We start from the raw sequence: 20,824 nt of genomic DNA on the forward strand, positions 1-20,824 counted from the left end.
AAAGAAGGCAAAGAGCAACTTGGCACAAAGTTATGTGAGGAAATTAGTAAATTTGGAAAATGATTCATTTTTAAAATCTAGCATAAATACAGCAAAAACTATATTTATAATTATCGTAATTAAAAATCAAAAAAGGAAAGGAAAATGAAAAAATATTGACAGAATTGTTATTATTTTTAGCCACTTTTTTCACATCTTTCCAATTTTTCTTTAAAAAAATTTTTTTCTTTTTTTGTCTGTCTTTTTGGATAATTTTCTTGTACTTTTTACTCTTTTTTTGTTGTTTATTTTGGAGTAATTTCTTGATAAGATTCGCATTGTATTTTCAACGTTTTGGAAAGATATCAGGCCAATTTGCTCAGGTGTCAAAGGGTTAATTGAGAATATTTTACAGATTCAGTAAAATAAAATCTATGTCAAGAAACAGATTTTTACAGATTGTATTCTTTTCAATATGTAGACATAATGTATTGTTCATTCATTGTCTTTTTAAAAATGTTGTGACCTATTTTTTGCCATTATTATTATTATTATTATTATTTATTATTAGTCAGATACTAGAAACCAACATGGGTCAGTTCCTGGTAGATTTTTATTTTTAAATTTTTTTTTTTGCTAATTTCTCTCACCTAACTGATGTTCTGTTGTGTTTCAGGGGCTGTGGGCTGGCAGTGAGAAGTTGCATGAGAGAGACACACAGCAGTCATGGTCAGAATACACTTCACACTAAAACACACCTAACACAAGCAGATTATCAGGGATTACTGGCAAAAACTCATTTAGATCTGTGGTTTATCCATAATTTCATCAAAAACAGTAATCTCTTGTTTTTGCTCCCCTCCGTCTTCTCTTCCACTTAGGGTCCAGCTGCGGGGCTCATAACGAGGGTCCGACCTGAGTGTGTTGATCAGGAAGCAGGGAGACATTAGCAGCATAGCAAACATTACTTATTCTTTAATAACCTCTCCTTAAAAACAGCTGGAGGACGTGTGTGACCTCAGGCGGTTTTATGGCTCTTGCTGACATTCATTCATGTTAGATGTCACCATATGGACACTCTGGTTTTAGTCTCTGTGTGTCCCATTCAACGTTTAATTTGGCTTTCTTGCCAGATGATGGATTGGGTTTAAGGATGTCCTCTATCTCCTCTTTTTTTAACGATAAATTCCAGGATCTTTTATTTTGTTTTTGGAAGAGTCACACTGACTTATCGAGTGCACACTAAAGGGTCTCCAGCCGCTGAGGTCAGGGGATGTATGGCCACACGGATCAATAGCAGGATATCACATTAAAGCTGTCTGGTCAGCATACTGTTATATCCTTGCATTTCTCCTACAGTCGTCCACCTAAATCCCCTCTTGTTCATTTCTTTGTCCCATCTGTCCTTTCCCACGTGTATCAACTTCAGAGCATCTTATCCGCCTCCCTCCCCTCACGCTCTCTCTTTATCTATCTCTCTTTTAATCACGCCGAGTTTACAGTATCACTTTGTCAGCTGTGTTTTGTCATCTTCTGTCCGTACTGTTACATCACATTTATCTTTTGCTTTCCGTTTAAAACCTGGCAGATCATCACCTCTTTAAACCACCCCTAAACATCTGTGCTGCCCTCACGGCTCCATCTGTGACTGCAGTTGTACCCTCTGTCCTCTTTGTCCTATTCCCACGTGCAGCAGCTGCCCCCTCTTGGCCTGACTCTCCCCTCTCTCTGTCTCTCTCTGGCCTCCCCCCGCGTCTCTCTTCACCTGTGTGGCCATGCTGGAGCGTCTGTCCCGTCGCTCTCGCTCCCTGCTCTCCCTGACCTTGACCACTCTGGCTCTGGCCCTCTCCATCCTGGCTCTCTGCACCTCTTACTGGTGTGAGGGCACCCACAAGGTGGTGAAGCCCCTCTGCCTGTCGCCCGTCAAGATGAAGAACTGTGGTCAGAACAACAGCGAGCCTTACACCACAGGTAGGTGTCACTTTGGTTTTGACCTCTACATGTAAAAATGTGTTTTGTGCATCATATTTCTTTCTTCGGTTTGTTTTTTTTAAGTATACTGGAACTTACATTGTTCATTTACTGTTATTGGAAAATTTGTGGGCATACATTTATTTTTATGTGTAGGATTTAGTGGCATATAATAATAACTTTATTTATATAGCATCTTTAAAAAACTGTTGTTTACAGACAAAGCAAAGGCACAATCTCAGGTAACATTAACAAACATGCCAAAGAAGAGGCAAATAAAAGTCAAACAAAAAGGCAAGAACAAAATGTGAAAACAAAATGAGAATAAAGCAAATAAAAGGAATAAAGCAGGCAAATCCTGAAAAGGCAGTTAAAGTAGTAAATGAATAACAGAAAATATAAAAGAATAAATGCAATAAAAGATGATAAAAATAATCTAAGAAATAATACAAGAAGAAGACATCACATCAGTGGGGTTAAAACAAAGAAAAGAAGATTAAAAAAATAAATAAGAGATAGATGAACAAGTAAATACATTTAAAACAGGAAATGATGGTAAGAACAGGACATACGAAGGATAAGGAACAGATGAAGAGCAGCAAAATGAATGAACAGAAGGAGAGAGATTAAATAAATAAAGATGACATCACATGAAAGCAAGGCTGTAAAAGTGAGTTTTAAAAAGTGATTTAAAAGATGTCACTGGTTCTCCGAGTCTCATCTCCTCAGGCAGGTCGTTCCCAAAATCGAGGGGCCCTGTTGGCAAAAGCAAGGTAGAACGGTGAGGTTGTGTAAGGAACAATGGTGGCCGATACAAAAACACAGAAAAGGGAACGGCTTTATCTAGAGCCAGTATTTGGTTTGTCTGTGCTGGGCTACCGTAGAAAAACATGGCAGACTCGGTGGGAAGGGCTTTATATATAAATATAAACATCTCATTCTAGGGTGATAAAACCCAAAAAGTTTTAGTTTCATGTGATTTTAAACTCATTAAAATATTGTTGTTATTATTTTATATGATTTCTGCCAATGCATGGCCCTAAATCCAACTCACTGGATCTGAGGTATCTATTTTTTTGAGGAGCACACCCACATTTATGCAAGTAGCTCGTATCTGACTTTGACAATAATCTGAGTCTCAACAGAACATTTAAGTGTTTAAGCAGGGTGTAGAAGTTTAGCTACTGTTTAAGGGACGGTTCTCCCCAAATTAAAAATGCATATTTTTCCTGTAACCTGTACTGCTCTTTGATAGTCTGGATTATTTTGGTTTGAGTTGGAGAGTGTTGGCGATATCAGCATTAGAGATGTCTGCCTTCTCTATAATATAATGGGACTAGATGACAGTCAGCTTGTGGCACTTCGAAAAACACATGAAAAAAACAGCAATGTCTCTTTTCAGAAATCATGACCCAGATGTGGAGATACTACAGTGTAAAAATACTGCAGAGCATTTCAGTGTTGTAACTGGTTGAGATGGAGCTAATTTAAATGATTTAACTTTCTCTTTGGCATCATATTTTTCATGATATGGTCCTGTTTTTATGTAAGATGTTAATCTTCAAACCAGTAAGTGTAAATATCTATAATGTTCCACATTATTATCAAAGTTTATGACTCCACAATGGCGAATATGAGTATTTCACAATATTAAACTTTGCTCGGCTAAAGCGAAATAAGACAATACTGAACTATAAGATGCCTGCTGACCTCAGTATCTGTTGCAACATGTTCACAGTTTGTCATAAATATGGATTCATCCTTCCTGACGTCAACAGTCAGATGTTTTCCAGATGTCCTCCCAGGCTTTTGCAATAGTTAGGCATAATTTCAATGTTGAAACGTATTTACTGACCAGGTTCCACCCATTATCGCCACGGTTTGATATTTTTCAGCTTTAAAGGCCTACTCCTAGCTTCATAATGCATCATTGTTTTAAGTTATTGAAGAAACATTAGTCTGATTTCCAATGAAAAACAGGTATTTTTATTATTTATATACTTCTGAAAAATATGCATCATAGTTTGACAAAACAATCCTAACTGAAGGTCTACTTACAAGCTTTTTTTGGAACTTTTTCACTGCATCTCATGTCCGTCATCGTTAGACTCCATCAAGTACAAACAAACGAACTCTTTGAGACTGTTCGATGTGATTAGAGATCTTTCCGTGGTGCGAGGTGTTCTGGCAGTAGATACAAATATTGATCTGTGCAGTGAATTGATTGGTGGGTGTAGTAGAAAGAAAACTGCTCCCAACAAGGCTTGTGGGTTAACTTGTGTATCCGGGTCATGATTTCTGGAAAGAGACACTGTTGCTGAGTGCCAACTTGTTCCATTATATTGGAGAGAAGACAGACACCTCCAGTCTGATATAGGGGTCGACAGATTATCGGCCTGGCCAATTATTGGGGCCGATGTTCTTCATTTTGCCACTTTTCTGTATCAGCGTTTTATTTTAATGATCGCCGATAAAATTATTTAATTAAAAAGTGCAAAGAAAGTGTCAGCATGGAAGGAACTTTTACTGTGTAAATCCTCAGGGAACTAGTTTTATTTATTCATTTCTTATTTCAATAATCACTCAACTTTATTTTAAAAAGTTGCTGGGAACTTGCTATATATGATTCTGAACGTTTTAGTTTTGATTAAACATTTGCTAAAGGCATTTAAACAATGGTTTATGTTGGAGTTTGTTAAGTTTCAAATTCGAAGTATTGACAGAAAGATTTTCATGTTTATTTTAAATGGATTTCGGTTCCAGATATCAGTTATTGGTCTCATTAACTACTAGTAATCGGTCGTGGTATCGGCCCTGAAAATCAACACACTTTGGTAGCAACTCACACCAAAACAGTCTAGACTGATAAATAGTGCTACAGGGAAGAGGAAGAATATGTATTTTTGATTTTGAAATGAACTTTCCCTACAATTGTGCATACATGGTATGTTTTGTTTACCTTTGTTTGAGCGTCTGTGCGTGTGATCAGTTTGTTATTGTGCTCTATCTCTTCCAAAGTGCGCCAAAGGCATAAAATGCAGTTTTGAGATGTTAACTTCACCAAAATTTTGGCCTTGACTTTTGACCTGATTACACAAGTATTGAGGGTTTTTTTTCACTGCATAACAACCAATACCTCAAACTAATCTGAGTGGATAAACTGACAGGCGTCTCCTTGTGTGATTGTCCTTGGTTTGATGTTTTTTAATCTCTTTTTGCACATACCTTAGTCCCACAGTGAATTATGGCTTAGAATAAATCTGTGGGGTGTGAGTGTAGATCCCAAAGGTTTATTGGTCTGTGGGGGATAGTGCGCTGCCTGCTGCCTGTTTTTTTATTTTCTCAACAGATATGTTTAATCCACAATGAGATTACCAGCTCTTACTGCACGGAGGAATCATCTTTGATTGCTGCATGTACTTTGTGTACTTGTACAGAAAGATCTACCTTTACAGTGCTGGATTTAACTCTCCCTTATGCTTCTGAACCTGATTTACAAACACACGTGGATGTATGCATGTATGTTTTGGTGTCTCTTTATGTCTGTGAAGAAATGATCCACTCGGTGCATTTTGGATACAAGGGGCAGTCTGCCAAGCCTTCATGTGACTGGAAAACACAGAGCCGTGTTACTTTTGAGGCCATGGTGTAATTAACTTGTGTTGTGCTCACTGTTTTGAAACTGTCTCTTATTCTTAAGCGCATATTCCTTTTTTTATTCCAACAGTTCTCGATCAACACACATCTGCATGCAGTGTGTGGTAGTCATTACATTTTCTAACTTTTTGGTGCATTCAGTTTTTGATATATTGGAAAATATTCAGTCAAAGTTATATATTTCTGAGGCATGACTGCATTTGCAGAATGCACTTCTGTGTTTATGTACATGTAATGAATGTAACTCTTTGAATGTTGATGCTGGTAGTTCACAGGAAGAGGGTCCTGTTTTTGTTTGATGTTTGCATGATATTACCTCTGTGTATGTGGGTTTCCTTTCCACATTCTTCAGAAATGTGATCTGGATTGAGGCCACAGATATGTGTGAGTGCCAATGTGTTGGTGTCTATGGCCCAATCCCATTTTCCTTGAACTCTTCCCTTATAAAATGGGACTCTTCAAGACCTGAATACATAATAAATAGTCATAAATGGCATTTACTGAAACATATTTGACTAATGGAAGAGCAAAATAACATTTGATGGAGATAGAAAGCATGGATGCTCGCGATTTGTTTTCAACTTAAATTTCACGCTCTGAGCAAGTTATCAACAAGTTAACAACCTGTGCTTCTATCCTGCCACGCTGCACTGATATTACGGTAGTGGTAACCCTTTGTTTCCGCATTGCTACTTGTAGATATACAAGTCAAACAAAAGTCCATTAATTCCTATGAGAACCTCTGTGATCTCTGATGTGTTTACAAAACTCCTCTTTCTGTTTTTTTTTGTTTGTTTGTTTTTTTTGTTGTTTTTTGGATTTACTTTGAGTACATTGAAAAAATTGAACTGCTGCGTCAGATTTGCGACAAATTGCACCGTGCCTCAGGAAGTTAGAATAAAACCGAATTAGCCAACAGATTAATAAATGTATCACAGCTCCATTTATACATTATTTTTTAAGTGAAATGTTCATCTGCATGTTCTGACGACATCGTATGTGTTTTAACAACATATTTTACAAAACAAACCTGACAGATCAACCTCCTCACTTCTTTGTCGCCATGCATTGGGCCTGTTTTTGTCTCTGTACTGCTCCATGCACATACTCCAAAATAATGGAATATGTACATGGAGCAGTACAGAGAGTGGAGTAAAAGAAAACCTTCAAAATGACTTTGTCAGCCAGTTCTGTGGTGGAGTTTGTATCAGTCTGTAAAGAGATGCCTCGTGTTGAATGTGAGGGGTGCACTAAGTTAAATTTCCGGTGTTAATTGCCATCAGTACACGAGTGATCAAAAGGAGGGAATGTGCCATAGAAATATGTCAAATATGGAAATGTCATACACAATGCACATGCACAATGCTCCAGCCACTAACTCCATCATCATGAGAGGAACATGCAGGTTCAAAAATGTGCCTAAAATGCTCGTTGTCTTCCTCTTGTTCTGTCAAACAGAGAGTCCCACTCAGAACCCCTTCAACCGCACCCTGTCTCCAGCCAGGCGGGAAGAGCTGGCCAAAATCAGACAGAGGCAGCTGGCCAACGCAGTTCAATACATCTGGGAGACGGGAGAAGACAAGTTTGCTTTCAGATACTTCCACACTGGTTTCTGGGAAAGCTGCGAGAAACACAATGATGGTGAGGTCACAAAGCCGACGTCCAGTCACACGTAAACTAAGAAAGTTGCTCTTAATCGCAGTCAGTGGTGGACAAAGTAGTCAACTCTGTTACTTGATTCAAAGTAAAGGTACTCCTGGTCAAATGTTACTCCAAAACAAGTCAAGTTGCTCAGTCAAATTATTACTTTAGTTAAAGTACTGGAGTACTTGCATTTAAAAATGACTAAGTATTGAAAGTAGTTTGTTTTTTTTAAATCTCAATGCACATTTACAGAATCAAATGACTCTAAAACAACCCACTGAATGACTGAACTGACTTGCCTATAGAACCTGTACTTATTGAATATGCTGCAGAGAAGAGATGCCCATAATCTTGTAGGCCGTGTTGAAGTTTTTGCATAGTAAACAGAGCAAACATTTAAAATGATACAAACCTCTCTCCGTCACAAAAATGTCAAACATGGACTTGAGATATGGCCATGGGTGATCTGGTGGGGAATCTTCATCTCCATCTGCAGCCGTGGGTGATACTAACGCTGCACAACCAAATACAACCTCCTGTTGATGACCCCTCCTCTCTACCTGTCTCTACTGATGAGGTTTAAATGCTTGTGAAAGGCTTCTGAATGCAGCCTAGGAAAACTATTTTCAATCCAGGTCTTAGAATATTAAGTAAATGCACTTCATCATCACTGTCCACCACTGGCTGCAATATTGGTTACACTCCTTTACTAGTTTTCATAGATTCTTTTAAGTCTCAACTCTCTGCAAAAATATTGTCCCTTGATTTTTATTTCTGTCTCCATTTGTTAATTTGGTTGGCAGGGGAGAAATGTCGAAGCTTTATAGATTTAACACCTGGAGAAACACAAGGTGAGTTGTTATCGGCTAAAATGCAAAAACATTTGGCTGCTTTTTCAACACTTTTTGTACATGGGTGCATGTGTGTGAATAGTGCATGTATTTTCCAATGTTGCAGGTGTGCTCTGGCTGTCAGTCATTTCAGAGTTTACATACATCGGTCTGCTGGGCATGGGCTTCTTACTGATGTGGCTGGAGGTCTTGTGTTCTCATAAAGAGATGCACTCACTAAAAATCAATGCCTATGCAGCGATCTGTACTGTGTTATCAGGTAAGATTCATTCTTCCACTAAGATCATAACCACCTGCTTCTTTATGTGTTATTTTCTATTTCTATGGTTCTTTATTATGTGTGTTTTTGTTTGTTTCACATCCTTATGTAGGTCTTCTTGGGATGGTGGCCCATATGATGTACACAACAGTGTTTCAGATGACAGTCATTGTGGGCCCCAAAGACTGGCGGCCTCAGTCCTGGGACTACGGCTGGTCATTCGCGTAGGTGTCTGCTCTTCAGTGACAGCATATGAGCCTTTATTATTTAAATACGTCAATTAAAAAGTTGTTATTTACAGACTGGGATGAAATGTTTCTCTCATCTGTTCCCAGTCTTGCCTGGGTGTCCTTCAGTTGCTGCATGGGAGCCGCTGTGGTCACACTCAACTCCTACACAAAGACCATCATCGAGCTCCGCCGCAGACAGAGGCTGCGTTTGGAGGAAGCCAGAGCCGCCACTCACGCTCCTGCCTATGATGAGGTTGTTCCAGGAGGTGGGCTCTACTCTGTCAGCGGCCTGCTGCAGTGTCCAGACGGCATGATTGACGTAGCGTGGGCCCCGAACGGAAGTGTGGTAGGAGTGGGAAATGGGGATGTGCCAACGCTGGTTTTGGTAGGAGGCTGTGGGCCAGAGGGGTGTGAAGACTGTGAGAGAGAGATGGATGAGATGGACGAGGCCATGGACCGAGTCGATTCACCTTGTTAGGGAATTTATACTCATCAACTTAAAAGGGCTGAAAAAGGAAAAACGCTGTCACCGTGCAGGAGAAGGATTGATGTGAGCAAACAGATCTGTTGTTTCTTCTCTTTCACTTTGACTTTCAGTGACGTTGGGACGTACTTATTGCACTTTGCGGTCCTTGATTCAACGCATATCTAATTGCAAAGACTACAGTGTATAGATATGTCACACTGACATGCAAGATTGCATGTTTTCTGGGTATTTCTCAGTGCCTCATGGTAGGAAAGTACATTTTTGTCTTCATACGTAAATGCATAAATTATATTATTTTATTGTGTATATATTAAAGGTTCTGTATGTGACGCCTCTGTTTGAGGCCGTTAAGTGACCTGCAGTCATAGATGTATAATAATAACTAGATATGGATGTCAAGATGGCGCTTATTCATTCCAGTGGATATGCTCGCCATAAAGATTTTCTAGCTCCCAGTTTTACTTCCTCAATATGCGGCCCACTGCATATGTGCAGTAATGTTTCTCTCGCTGGCCCCGCCCGCGAGTTCCTGCTTGGCTCAAAAACTTGACATTGTGATGACGCAATTGATTTTTAAATCACTTTTCTCGGCTCAAGGAAAGTTTTACATAAGTAAAATCGACATCAATCAAAAAATAAATAATAGAAAGAGTCATAATTGACTTGCAGTTGGAGGTTTCCTGTTAACAGTTTTGCAGACGTGTCTTTTATAATGGTGGCCTATGAAGAAAATGTTTTTGGACTGCAGGAATTTTTTTTTCACTGCAATACCACAAGTGGCCACTGGAAGCAAGACTGAGCTGCTTTCCTGGAGGCCTGAACTGGCCTGATCACAATATAATGCACATTTTAGGATTTCGTTTTAGCACCTGGAGGCACTGAAATGATGAAATAGGGCCCTGAATTTAATGGTTTACAAGAATAAGCAATCTTGCACTGCCCGTGTAAGCTCCCCCTCACTCCCATCCTCCAGGCCACTACTTCTCAGGTAAGAGAACGGACAGCATCTCAGACCTTAGCTGCTGCAGCGATTTCAATTCGGCAAGGGCAAACCTCAGCCTGGTGGTTCACAGCGTGCTGGTGGCCCACAGCAGCAACAAAGCGTCCTGGTCCCGGGACTCGGGCAAGTCTACGATTACACCCTTCACACTCAGGTGTTTGATCTTGCTCTGACGGACTTTGAGTTGCTGCAGGGCGCTAAGTGCATGTCCTTCTCTGCCGGGCGGCTGTTGCAAAATGTTTTTAGGTGGATGCTGATCGTTTGTTGACGTTAGTGGACTCCATTTCCATTTAATGTTAGCTATTTTTGCAAACTGTAAGCGCTGTAGCAGAGCTGAAGAGAGGCAAGGTACTCTGGAACATGCGTAACATCACATCCTCTGGATTTTGCAGTACTTTACATAGAGGTCAGTCCACAGGCTGCTGGAGGCTACTGGAAAAGTACTGGGGAAGTCTCCTTTTTAAAGTTATGTTACAACCTGTTTACCCATTGGCTGATTGACAATAAAAACAGTTCATAGTGATAAAAAATTACATACAGAACCTTTAACATGCAATGTATCAGGACAAAATATTGCGATGATACAATTTCTTGCATGGATGGGGTGGATGTTTCTTTTCTTGTTAATACCTAAACAGATCAGCCTGTCCTTTAGAGTAAATAATTTCTTATTTATTTGAGTGGGACATTCAACATGTTTCCTTTTTTGAGCTGTTCTCTCTCTTGTGTCTTGTCTCTTGCTATGCATGTTCACCAGAGGCTACGACAAACACAGTCTCTCTGTAGATGCACAGACAAACCCCATACGATAGACACATAGTGATAGAAAGATTACAGAGATTTTGAAAAGTCTGCTCTCTGATGTTGAACAGAAGATTATGTGTAAACCAGTAATCCCGAGTTGGATGGAAAGGAGGAGGAGGAGGAATAGAGTGAGGCGAGATGGAAGGCATGTGAAGGGATGGAGGGGTGGAGGGGGGAGCGGGTTGTGGGGGGTCAGCATGAAAGTTGGAAAGAAACGCAGGCACGCACACCCAGAGACTGCACAAACACAATCTGCACCATGAAAACATCACACTTTCAGGGAAATAATTGTTTGTTTTTTTTTGTTTTTTTTTACATGGACATCACATTCAGGTATTCGGTATGTTTAACTTAAGATTATACAGCATCAATTTCTAAATAAATGTACCAAAATTTACCTCGAATGTTTGAAGGTTTTACATGTGGGATACTCCTGGATTTACTGTCGGCGATAAATACAACTGAAAAACTTAAAGAGCTACTTTTGTCAACCTACAGCATTATATTACACCATATGTTTCTAGGTCATTTAATAATTTATTGTTTCTTGGGAAAGACAAATAAATTGATTTTCAAAGCAGATATTTATGAGAAAACCTTTAATTGATTGTACAGTGAATAGAGTACAACGTGTGAGAGCTACCACCTCTATTAAGACATTTCAAGTAATATAAAAAAACTGAACTGAGTATGATACTTCGCCTATACAGTTGTCATTACCATTAACTTCTCTGGATCCAAAATTTAATTTGAACAATTTAAAAGGGGAAATATTTATCATACACATTCTTTATATATTGATATATTGTCAGTTTGCACTCAGGTGAGAAAAGTAAGACTATTTGGCTATTCGGCCATTTACATCCAGCCCTACAACACAGTATACCTATGTGCTGTGATTTACTAAAACTTGTCAAATTGATGTGCTGAGGTCTGAAACATCTAAAACTTGGGCAGAAAAAACTCACAAATATACTTTCTAATGAACCCTCCGCTCCACTAGGTTTGTTTTCGTTGCTGCTCTCTGTACTTCAGGATCTGGAAATAAAGTTCCAGAAAATCAGGTGATGTAGTGAAAGAGCAACAGAGTACATGGAGGGTGGGTGAAATTGTCATGCGCAGGAATGACATATGGGAGATTGGGGATTGAATGCTGTGCCTGTCAGCATTGGCTTAGTATTTTTTGACCAACATATTCTCATCCCAACTCATCAAATATCGCAGCTTTTCAAAATACACTTTTGTTTTGAAATAAAAGGTGCAGTTTCTGCTCGCTAGACGCATACAGTCTTTGTCAAAGTAAACTTACAATGTAGGTAAAACACCTTGTATTGCCATTTTTTTCCTTGTGCAACAAAAGTACATGGTTAGGTTTAAGAAAAAAAGAAAACATCATGCTTTGGCTTTACATTCGTACGTAAAGCGAACAGCGAGCTCTCCAGGGTTTGCTGGACCCGTCAATCACCCATCCTGCCCGTCCTATTGGGACTTTCCTGCCCCTAATATTACGTTGTTACTGGCAGCGTTTCAAACTGATGCTGTGCAGCAGTATATCATACTGCTTCGAAGATTGCAGCGTATCCTTAATGGCAGTGTTTCACACCAACACCATCCAGTGGCGTTATAAACTGACACCACCTGGTTGCACATCATACCACCTGGAAAGTTGCCTTTTTGTGTTGGCATCTGACACCAAAATCACTGACCAAGTGGGAGTATTTGATGAGTTGGGAATGAGAATAGGCTTTGTAGACTTAATTGACCTTTTTTAAAAAAGAAATTAAGTACAATGCTGCTGAATGCACATTGTTTATATAAACTTTAGCAGAATAGCTGAATAGACACGTTATATTTCGACGTTTGATACCCAGAAATGAACATTTGCGTGGGTGTAAATGGCCACACTGACTATCCCATCCCTCTTGCAAATAGCATTGTTGGCTACAAATACCTGGGTGCACATAAAATCTGCCTATATATTATGTATAGCATCAACAATAGTTACCAAAAATCTTGTTTTTAGCTGTACACACATTTTAAACACTACGCCATAATTTGCCTCTTTTAGCCTCTATTTGATATAAATTCATTGACAAACAAAACAAACATGACATGAACTTACTGAAAAGTTAGTTGTAACCAAAACACTGCAAAGAAGAGTATTTACACAAAGTGGATGAAAGAGGAGGGAAGAAAACGTCTGAGAGGGGAAAATAAAAGTTTCAAAGAGTATAATGAGAGAAAGAAGGAGGGGACGAAAGAGGAATTACTTTATTGTTTCATTGGTTCGTAGTGGATAAGACGCATTGCATTCTCATTTTCAATCACTCCTTTGATGAACTCGCCTTCAGCCAGTCGCTCTACAGGAGAAAAGAAAGAAAGAGAAAACAGTAAACAAGATATACAGTAAAGAGTGAGGGGTGAAGAGGTTGAATAATGTGTCTTATCTAAGAAATCCGGTCTTATCTCCCATGTGTGTGTATGTAATGTATGTATGTATGACAGTAACATGCAAAGCAGTGGAGTCATGATACATGGCTGGTACAATCATGCTAAAGCTTGCATGACACATGTGACGCTGGGATGTGCCCCCAGGTGGATTTATCACATGTACTATTGTGAAGCCAAACAGCTGCAAAATGTAATCTTCACTAAAGGATGCAAGAACAGCTGCTGAGGAAAGGTAGTAAGAGCTTATACACTGATTTTATCTCCCTCTGACATTAAGTACGTAGCGATAAGAACACGATGACCTGTCATGCACTGCGAGGGCACAGTTTAGACACACGTGCGTGTGATTTTGTTTACCGTTGTCTTTCTTTTCGAAGTAAGACCACAGCTTGTTGGCTCTCTTCTCGGGTGTGTTCTCATCCTCTCGTAGCCTGGCCTGCTCCTCCTTTGGGATCAGCTTAAATATGGCCTGAGAGGGGGTTGGGTATAAGATTGGTTATAATGCTGCATCATTTCTAACACACAAATAATGTATGTAACGTCAACACAGAATTAAATGAGTGTGTGCAAGCAAAGAAGCATGCAGCCTGTAGGACGAGTGAGTAAGCTCGAGATAATGAGTGTCTTTGGGTTTGTGGAGCGTCTGATGCAAAACAATTTGACATTTAGAGAAAAGCTACAGGCCAACGCTTTCTCTCATAGTCACTGTTTACTGTCATTAGCCATTGTACATGCTGCGTAATTTGCCTGAATGCTACAAAATCAAGTAGCCTACAATTAAATCTCACACAAAATTAAGCCTACAATCCTCGCATGACATCTGATCTGCTTGAAGCAGCTACAAGAACAATCCTGGAGGGCTTGCCCATCGCAGTTCACATGTAGACTATGTATACAAACTAAAAATAATAATAAATCATTACTAAGCAGCCCACAGCAGCACTTTTAGGCCTGTGTGCCATTTCTGAGTCTGGAATATGCCACTTAGATTCCAGCAGATTGTAAATGACTAAATGACTGTGCACTTTAGGTTCAGGCCTTTAAGTGTGTCCCACTTAGAGAGGAAGCACTCATCTCCCACATTTAAGACACCTAGATTAACATGGATTAGTGCCAAGACTCAGGCCACAGGCCAAACACCAAGATGTCCTCTATTTTCTCCCTGGACTGTAACTCCATTTTGCCCCTCTGATTTTGTGGTCTGCATAGTTCACACTGAGTTTATAGATGACAAACAATCATTTTTTAATAATTAAACCAGATCTGTATCACGCACATATGTGGATGAAATCTCAAAGATACACCGTATTTATAGCCTTTTTTACTTGTCATTGTCTCATCATTCAGTGTAGTTTACTATACTTGATTAAATAATATTTAGCAGGCCCGTCCTTCCTTACTCACATATTCAAACCCACAAACAAAAGCAAATATAGTCCTATCTTGATTATTTTTTTTAAATAATGGTATTCATTTCTGTGCATATAGCAGATTTATTTCTCTTCTACCTCTCTACTGAGTCTAATTCTTTTGTATGTTGTTGAGCTTTTGGCAGGGTGGCTTTAAAATGGAGCTATTTTGCACACTGGTTGTAAACGTGATGCATATGGCCTCAGCCCAGTTGGCCAGGAATGCAATCCCATTACAATGCCAGCTGGATGCTCAGCTGATCTGTCTAAACCTCTTACAATTCTATATCATTCATCTTAAAACAGAAGATAAGAAAGTTAACAACCTCCATCAGAGATTTAATTATGTGAAAACAATGACTAACAGCTACTATACAGTAAATTACAGTCCAAAGAGGTAGCCTTGTTGATCAGAGAAACATGGATTAGACTCAGGGATGATGAGCGGTCCTTCTATAGACGGAGCAATGCAACGGTAGTCTTGCTTAAGAGTAGCGCAGCCTACATTGTCTGAGAGTCAACCCTGTAATCACAGAGATTACCAGGGGTTTGAGGCTCAAATAGACCAGCTAATTGGGCTGGCAATTAGTGCTGGGACCTACATACCGTAAGAGGGATGGGTGCTTTCCAGTAAATAGCAACTTTTTTTACATGGATTAAAAGGAGTGGGCAAAATTCCAGGAAAAATGAATACCTGCACACCATGCTGCAAAATGTTTGTGGTGTTAAGTAAGCGTGCAGGCGTTACTTTTTTTCTTCATGCAAACAGTTTTTTGATAGCCTTGCACCTTTGTGATGTGCATATATTCACTTTCCTTCAACAAAATACCCAGCCCTGTCTCCTAGAAATGAACTTAAAGCTGCAAAAATGTTTGTACTGAACAGCAAAATGTTTGCTTACAATGTATTTCAATTGTTTTCTGCCAAAATAGCCGATCTTGCAATACAGTATCCACTCAGATTGGCTACAGAATTATTGTTTTACGAACTTTTTTAAAAATAAATATTTAACCAAAATCACATTTTTCACTTAACCTCAAATTAATTGCATTTGTTGCATAAGACACGAGTCTGGATGTAAACCTGGGGTGCTGGTGTCAAAGTCCTGCATTTGTTCACCCACCTTCCTAGCTTGCAAAGCCTAAACAGTACAAGACTGTGATGTTTTGTTACCTGCAGACAAACTCCTGCACTCTTGCAAAAATAATAATTTTATTGCACTGGGAAAACAGTTTTGTGGCAAAGAGAAGTCCTCCTAAGCAGGAGTGGCTGTGAGTTACCACAAGATAATTAAGAAAGCAGTTTAGTAACACACAAACATAATTTCGAGGAGAATGGGTTGAAATACCAGAAAAACCTCAAAATATGGTGTGGTACGATAATTCTCCAAAACTATTTCCTCAAAAATGACTAAAGAGTTAAATCAATACTTCACTGGAAAAGAAAAGTTAAAAAGTAGTATTCACTACAAGACTGTCGTATTGGATTGCATGATGTCAAGTAATCCTCTTATCTTGTGTGTTTTGTAGCTTTGACAACTTAAGAAAAAAACATTTCTCTGAGGAGCAACAGATCAGCTTAAATTTCTGATATTATATGATTGTAACAGCAGCAAAGCTAAACATGGTGAAATGAAAAAGCATTTATGTCTTTAGCACTTCTAGTCGACATAGTTTGATTCTGCTCTCCACAAGATACGATGCATGTTTTGAAATGAATCTGAAAAGGCAAAAATATTTAGAGCAGATCACTCTACACTAGAAACTGTGGATACCATTAAAGGGATGAGTGTAACTCTGGACAAAGATAGACAATAATTGAGTCTCATTCCCACTTCATCATAAACCAACTTTTTGATGTGGTAGTTGGTCTGAACCAATCAACCCAAAGCGCCGATATTTGACAACCTGGGAATTAGACGTAGCAATCAACGAAATCTCTCTCCAGTTACATACAGCACCTTTGAACTGCTCATACTAGAACCACAACTAACTCTTTTTGTCATTATCTATCACATCGCTGCATGTATCCGCCTTACCTGACAGATCTCCGTCACTTCTGTCTTGTTGATGTATCCGTTCTTGTCCACATCAAACAGCGAGAAGGCCCACTCAAGTTTTCGGGTAGTCTTCCCAGTGGAGGTCATGTGCAGTGCGATGATGTACTCCTTGAAGTCCAAAGTGCCGTCATCGTTGGTGTCAAAGGAGCGGAACACATGTCGTGCGTAGCTCTTGGCATCGCTGTCTGGAAAAAAGCGAGCGTAGATCTGCTCGAACTCTTCTGGCGTGATTCGTCCCGTTGGGCACTGCGTCTGAAAGTTCTCGTACCACTGGGAAATCTCAGTTTCAGTGAATTTGGTGTTGAGCTTCAGATCCTCCAGGATCTCCTTTGATATTGCGCTACTGGTGGTATTTCCCATGCTGGTTCCTTTTAGTGTCTTTGTTTTGACGAACTCACCGGCAAATATTTGCCACCTGAGTTTTTCTTCTTTTTTTCTGCCTGAACTTCTCCTTGTTCAGAATATTTACCACTTACTCGACCTCTTCAGTTGATCTTAGAAGCCAAAGAGAACCCTTAAAGAGAAAAAAGAGGATTACACATATGGTTCAGTCCACTTATCAAATCCTAAATTGGTTGAAACCACTTATTAAATCACATTGCAAGGATGATCAGAAGTAATATAGGAAAAGCTTACCTGTGTGTTGTGCAGGCAGCTGATAGCTGGAGAATTGAGACTGTGTCTGGACAGTAAGACGCTGAGAGATAAGGAGGGGAGGGGGAAACACACTCCTACCACGGGCGAGTGGGTTAATCACGTTAACACGGGATTTACCTGGCTGAGCTTTTGACTAAAATGATCCCCCGGATCCTACTTTTCTCTATCGGGTCTAGAATTATAGAAATAGCTGCACTATAAGTGTTCATTTCCTCTGTGAAATAAAGTGTAGGAAATCTGAGTTATGCCATGTGGTAGTGCATTTATGAGGTTAATAGTCTTGACTCAGTATAAAACAATCACCAGAAAATCAATGCATTTCACGGTATTCTTGTGGGCACAACTCTCTCATAAAATCAGCAAGTATTTGATTGTTGCAGAATACCTTCAAAATGACCTTAATATAACTTGTGACCAACAGATCAACAGACACGTTCACACGGCTCCACGTGGGGTCTTTTCAAAGCTAGCTTTGGCAGCAGTGTGTCTGCTATTTCAGAAGTGGCCTTTCAGTGGTTTTAGTTGACCACTGACATCTAATTCCAGACTACCATCTGTCCAGGAAGTTTAACTCCCCTCCACCTCCAATCCCACCCACGCCCCTCACTGCCGTCCTTCTCTGTGTATGACCTCCTTCCGGTCGGACGATGTGACCTCTCACTAACTTTTCTGTCACTAGTCAGTTTTTTTTTTTTTTTTTACTGAGCCAAATGTTTAGAAGTGTTTTCCTTACCATATTACATTTTTGCTGTTGTTATGTAGGGCTGGCATGAGATTTTTACTAAGCAATAATTGTTGTTATTCACAATAACAAGTTCACAATAACAATATTATCGCAATATCTATAAATAGATTTGAAAAAATAAATGAATAATGCTATCAGTGAACTTTATCTCCAACTTTGTTTATTGTGCGTTTTGTCCAAGTAGCAACCTCCAAGGCTGCCAAAAACTGCAGTTCCTCCAATTTCCACTTGAGGTTGACTCCAAAACAGAGTCAGACTCCCATGTTAATAAACATCTTTGTAGCCTGGTACAAAAAAACAAAAAAAAAAACAGTTTTGGTCTCGATTGCTAATTTCACTACTCATGACAACTGCTGTGGTGCTGAAAATTAACGGTCCATGAATAACATTACGTACGTAAAGTTATGGAGGGAAGGTTTAGGCAAGTAAAGTTACTATGGCCAGGTTTAGGGGAAGAAACATAAGGTATTATTAACCTATCAATATTTCAATTTCAAAAACAACAATTATGTTCAATATCAGTATCTTGTGACACCCCTGTCTGGCTGCCAAATTCTGCTTCGTTTTGGACTTTGTTGGCTTGAGTTTTCCCTTCACAAAGTATTATCTCGTGCACTTCAGGCGTCCTGTTTTAGTCCTGACTTGCACAAACATGCACACTCATTACTTTACTTTCATATTCGCTGGTTTGAAAGTTTCTATTCAGTCCTCTGGGTCTCTGTCTGAATGGAGACTAATTCAGCATGAAAGTTGAAAAGCATGGCAAAGTTTAGGGGGTGTGTGTTGAAATGACAAAAGTTCTTGTTTAAATATCAAGTTCAAGTTTCACTTTATTGTCCCACACTGTAAGAATTTTGGATCGGGCTTCCACAGCACACATCTAAGGAAATAATAATAATGATAATAATGATAATAATAAATACCCCGATGCTGAAATACATCACAAACATCTAATACAAATTTTTTGGTGAAGTTCCCCCAAACCCATCATTTTATATATGCCTGAAAGAAATCTACATCTTTCTCAGTTCCATCCTCATTTATGAGATCTGTTACATTTAATTTTTTAACTAAAGTAGTGATAAAAACGTTTTTAAAACTTATTAGTGGTCAACTACTTTTACAACTACTTATACCTCCTCCTTGATGGTATAGCTGGTACTTGCATGTGTGAAGGGTTGGTCATTATTGTTTGGCCCAAAACAGCCTGTTTGTAGGTAGGCTGCAGGGATGCTGTTTTGCACCTCTTATCTATGCAGTCTGCATGACTCGGACCAGTTAAGACTTGAAGTGCAAGAGAGATTACCAAATCACTCTGCTATGCTGTATATAATTGGGCTCTCAAAGACACCATGAATTCTTAGTAGCCGTGAGAAGTGCAGACGTTGTTGTAGTCTGCTACAGAGACCCTTAACATACATGTTCCAGGTCAGCGAGCTGTCAGTGAGTCCATCTATTGGATTACTTCTGACCTGCCCCAGCCCACCCAATCCAGCACTAGCCAATTACCATCATCATCATCCTGTGAGCGCCATTGCCAATACAATTACCCCCTCCTCTCCGCAAAACACTCTCTGACAACTGACCTGTACCTTCAGCTCGACTAATAGCCAGAGCTAAAGCAAGCAAGGATTTGTGGTCAGTGTTTTTCTGCCTGTGGTGAAGGTGAGGATTCAAGTAACATGGATGTCTAAGCACAATCTATATTATCTAAGCAAAACACCAGTGATGGCACTCAGAAATAAAGAAATGATGAATTCTTTGCAGCAGCTATTGTATTGCTTTGCAACAATAAATATCCCCTTTGCAGGCAATAAAGTTAAAACGCATTACAAAAATATTGCAGAAACAGGTGAAAGTTTTTTAGAAGTCAGCACATTTAAATATCTGCAATGAGGTCAGTGACTCACTTCTGGAAACCTCCCAGTTGGCTCAGCAGCATTAGAGCCAATTAATTGGACAGTATCTTCACGCGTGTTGCAGTATCAACCTGCGAGCCAACTCAACGTCAGCACTGACATATATACTGTAAATCTGCCACACTCAGTGTCAAAAGGTCAGGCCCATTCATTGTCTGTTTCACATGGTAGGAGAACTAAACACACAATAAGCTTAATAAAGCTTTCTTTAAATTCTTTATTTATGTGTGATTATTAATAGTTGTTTCCCAAATAAAGGCCTGGTAACCACTTAAATTTTCCACTGTTTCAGTAGGAAACTCAGTGATCTTTCCTTATCATATTTCAAGATAGTCACAAGGTTTCTCATTAATTTGAGATAATTATAATAATTATTATTAGATACTAACACAGTTTTGAATAAAATTCTCATTATTTTGGAAGTAAGTCATTATTTCAGAGAACATTTCCCATTATTCTGAGAAAGTCTCTCATTTTTTAAAGTTTTTTAAAGTCTCATTATTTTGAGGTAGGTATTATTTTGCGATACTCACTCAATATATTGAAAAAAGTTTGTCATCATTTTACGAGTGGTTCTCGTTATCTTGAGAAAAGCCATTTAAAAAAAGTTCATTTTAAAACTTTATTTTGACATGCTAATTATTTTCATATCTCGTTTTTTGAAATGTTTTCAGAAGAAAAAGCCCTGATGAAATCATATGC

The 20,824-nt window shown here is 39.1% G+C and overlaps 2 protein-coding genes across 2 annotated transcripts; one reads left to right on the forward strand and one right to left on the reverse strand.

Moving 5' to 3' along the window:
• The first annotated feature begins 1,052 nt into the window (after positions 1 to 1,052).
• si:ch211-149k23.9 (germ cell-specific gene 1-like protein) lies at positions 1,053 to 9,295 on the forward strand. The gene is made up of 6 exons (XM_042490084.1): positions 1,053 to 1,950; positions 7,066 to 7,248; positions 8,055 to 8,102; positions 8,209 to 8,361; positions 8,474 to 8,585; positions 8,697 to 9,295. The coding sequence occupies exons 1-6, from the start codon at positions 1,755 to 1,757 to the stop codon at positions 9,067 to 9,069; spliced, it is 1,065 nt and encodes a 354-aa protein (XP_042346018.1). The 5' UTR covers positions 1,053 to 1,754; the 3' UTR covers positions 9,070 to 9,295.
• A 3,749-nt stretch (positions 9,296 to 13,044) lies between these two features.
• Positions 13,045 to 17,244, reverse strand: rcvrn2 (recoverin 2). Its single transcript, XM_042490573.1, has 3 exons — positions 16,781 to 17,244; positions 13,691 to 13,802; positions 13,045 to 13,242 (listed from the first exon to the last, which is right to left on the reverse strand). Exons 1-3 carry the CDS (start codon positions 17,159 to 17,161, stop codon positions 13,154 to 13,156), a joined length of 582 nt encoding a protein of 193 aa, XP_042346507.1. The 5' UTR covers positions 17,162 to 17,244; the 3' UTR covers positions 13,045 to 13,153.
• Positions 17,245 to 20,824: the final 3,580 nt, after the last annotated feature.

Source organism: Plectropomus leopardus, chromosome 7 (assembly GCF_008729295.1).
Source record: "Plectropomus leopardus isolate mb chromosome 7, YSFRI_Pleo_2.0, whole genome shotgun sequence".
NCBI lineage: Eukaryota > Metazoa > Chordata > Actinopteri > Perciformes > Serranidae > Plectropomus > Plectropomus leopardus.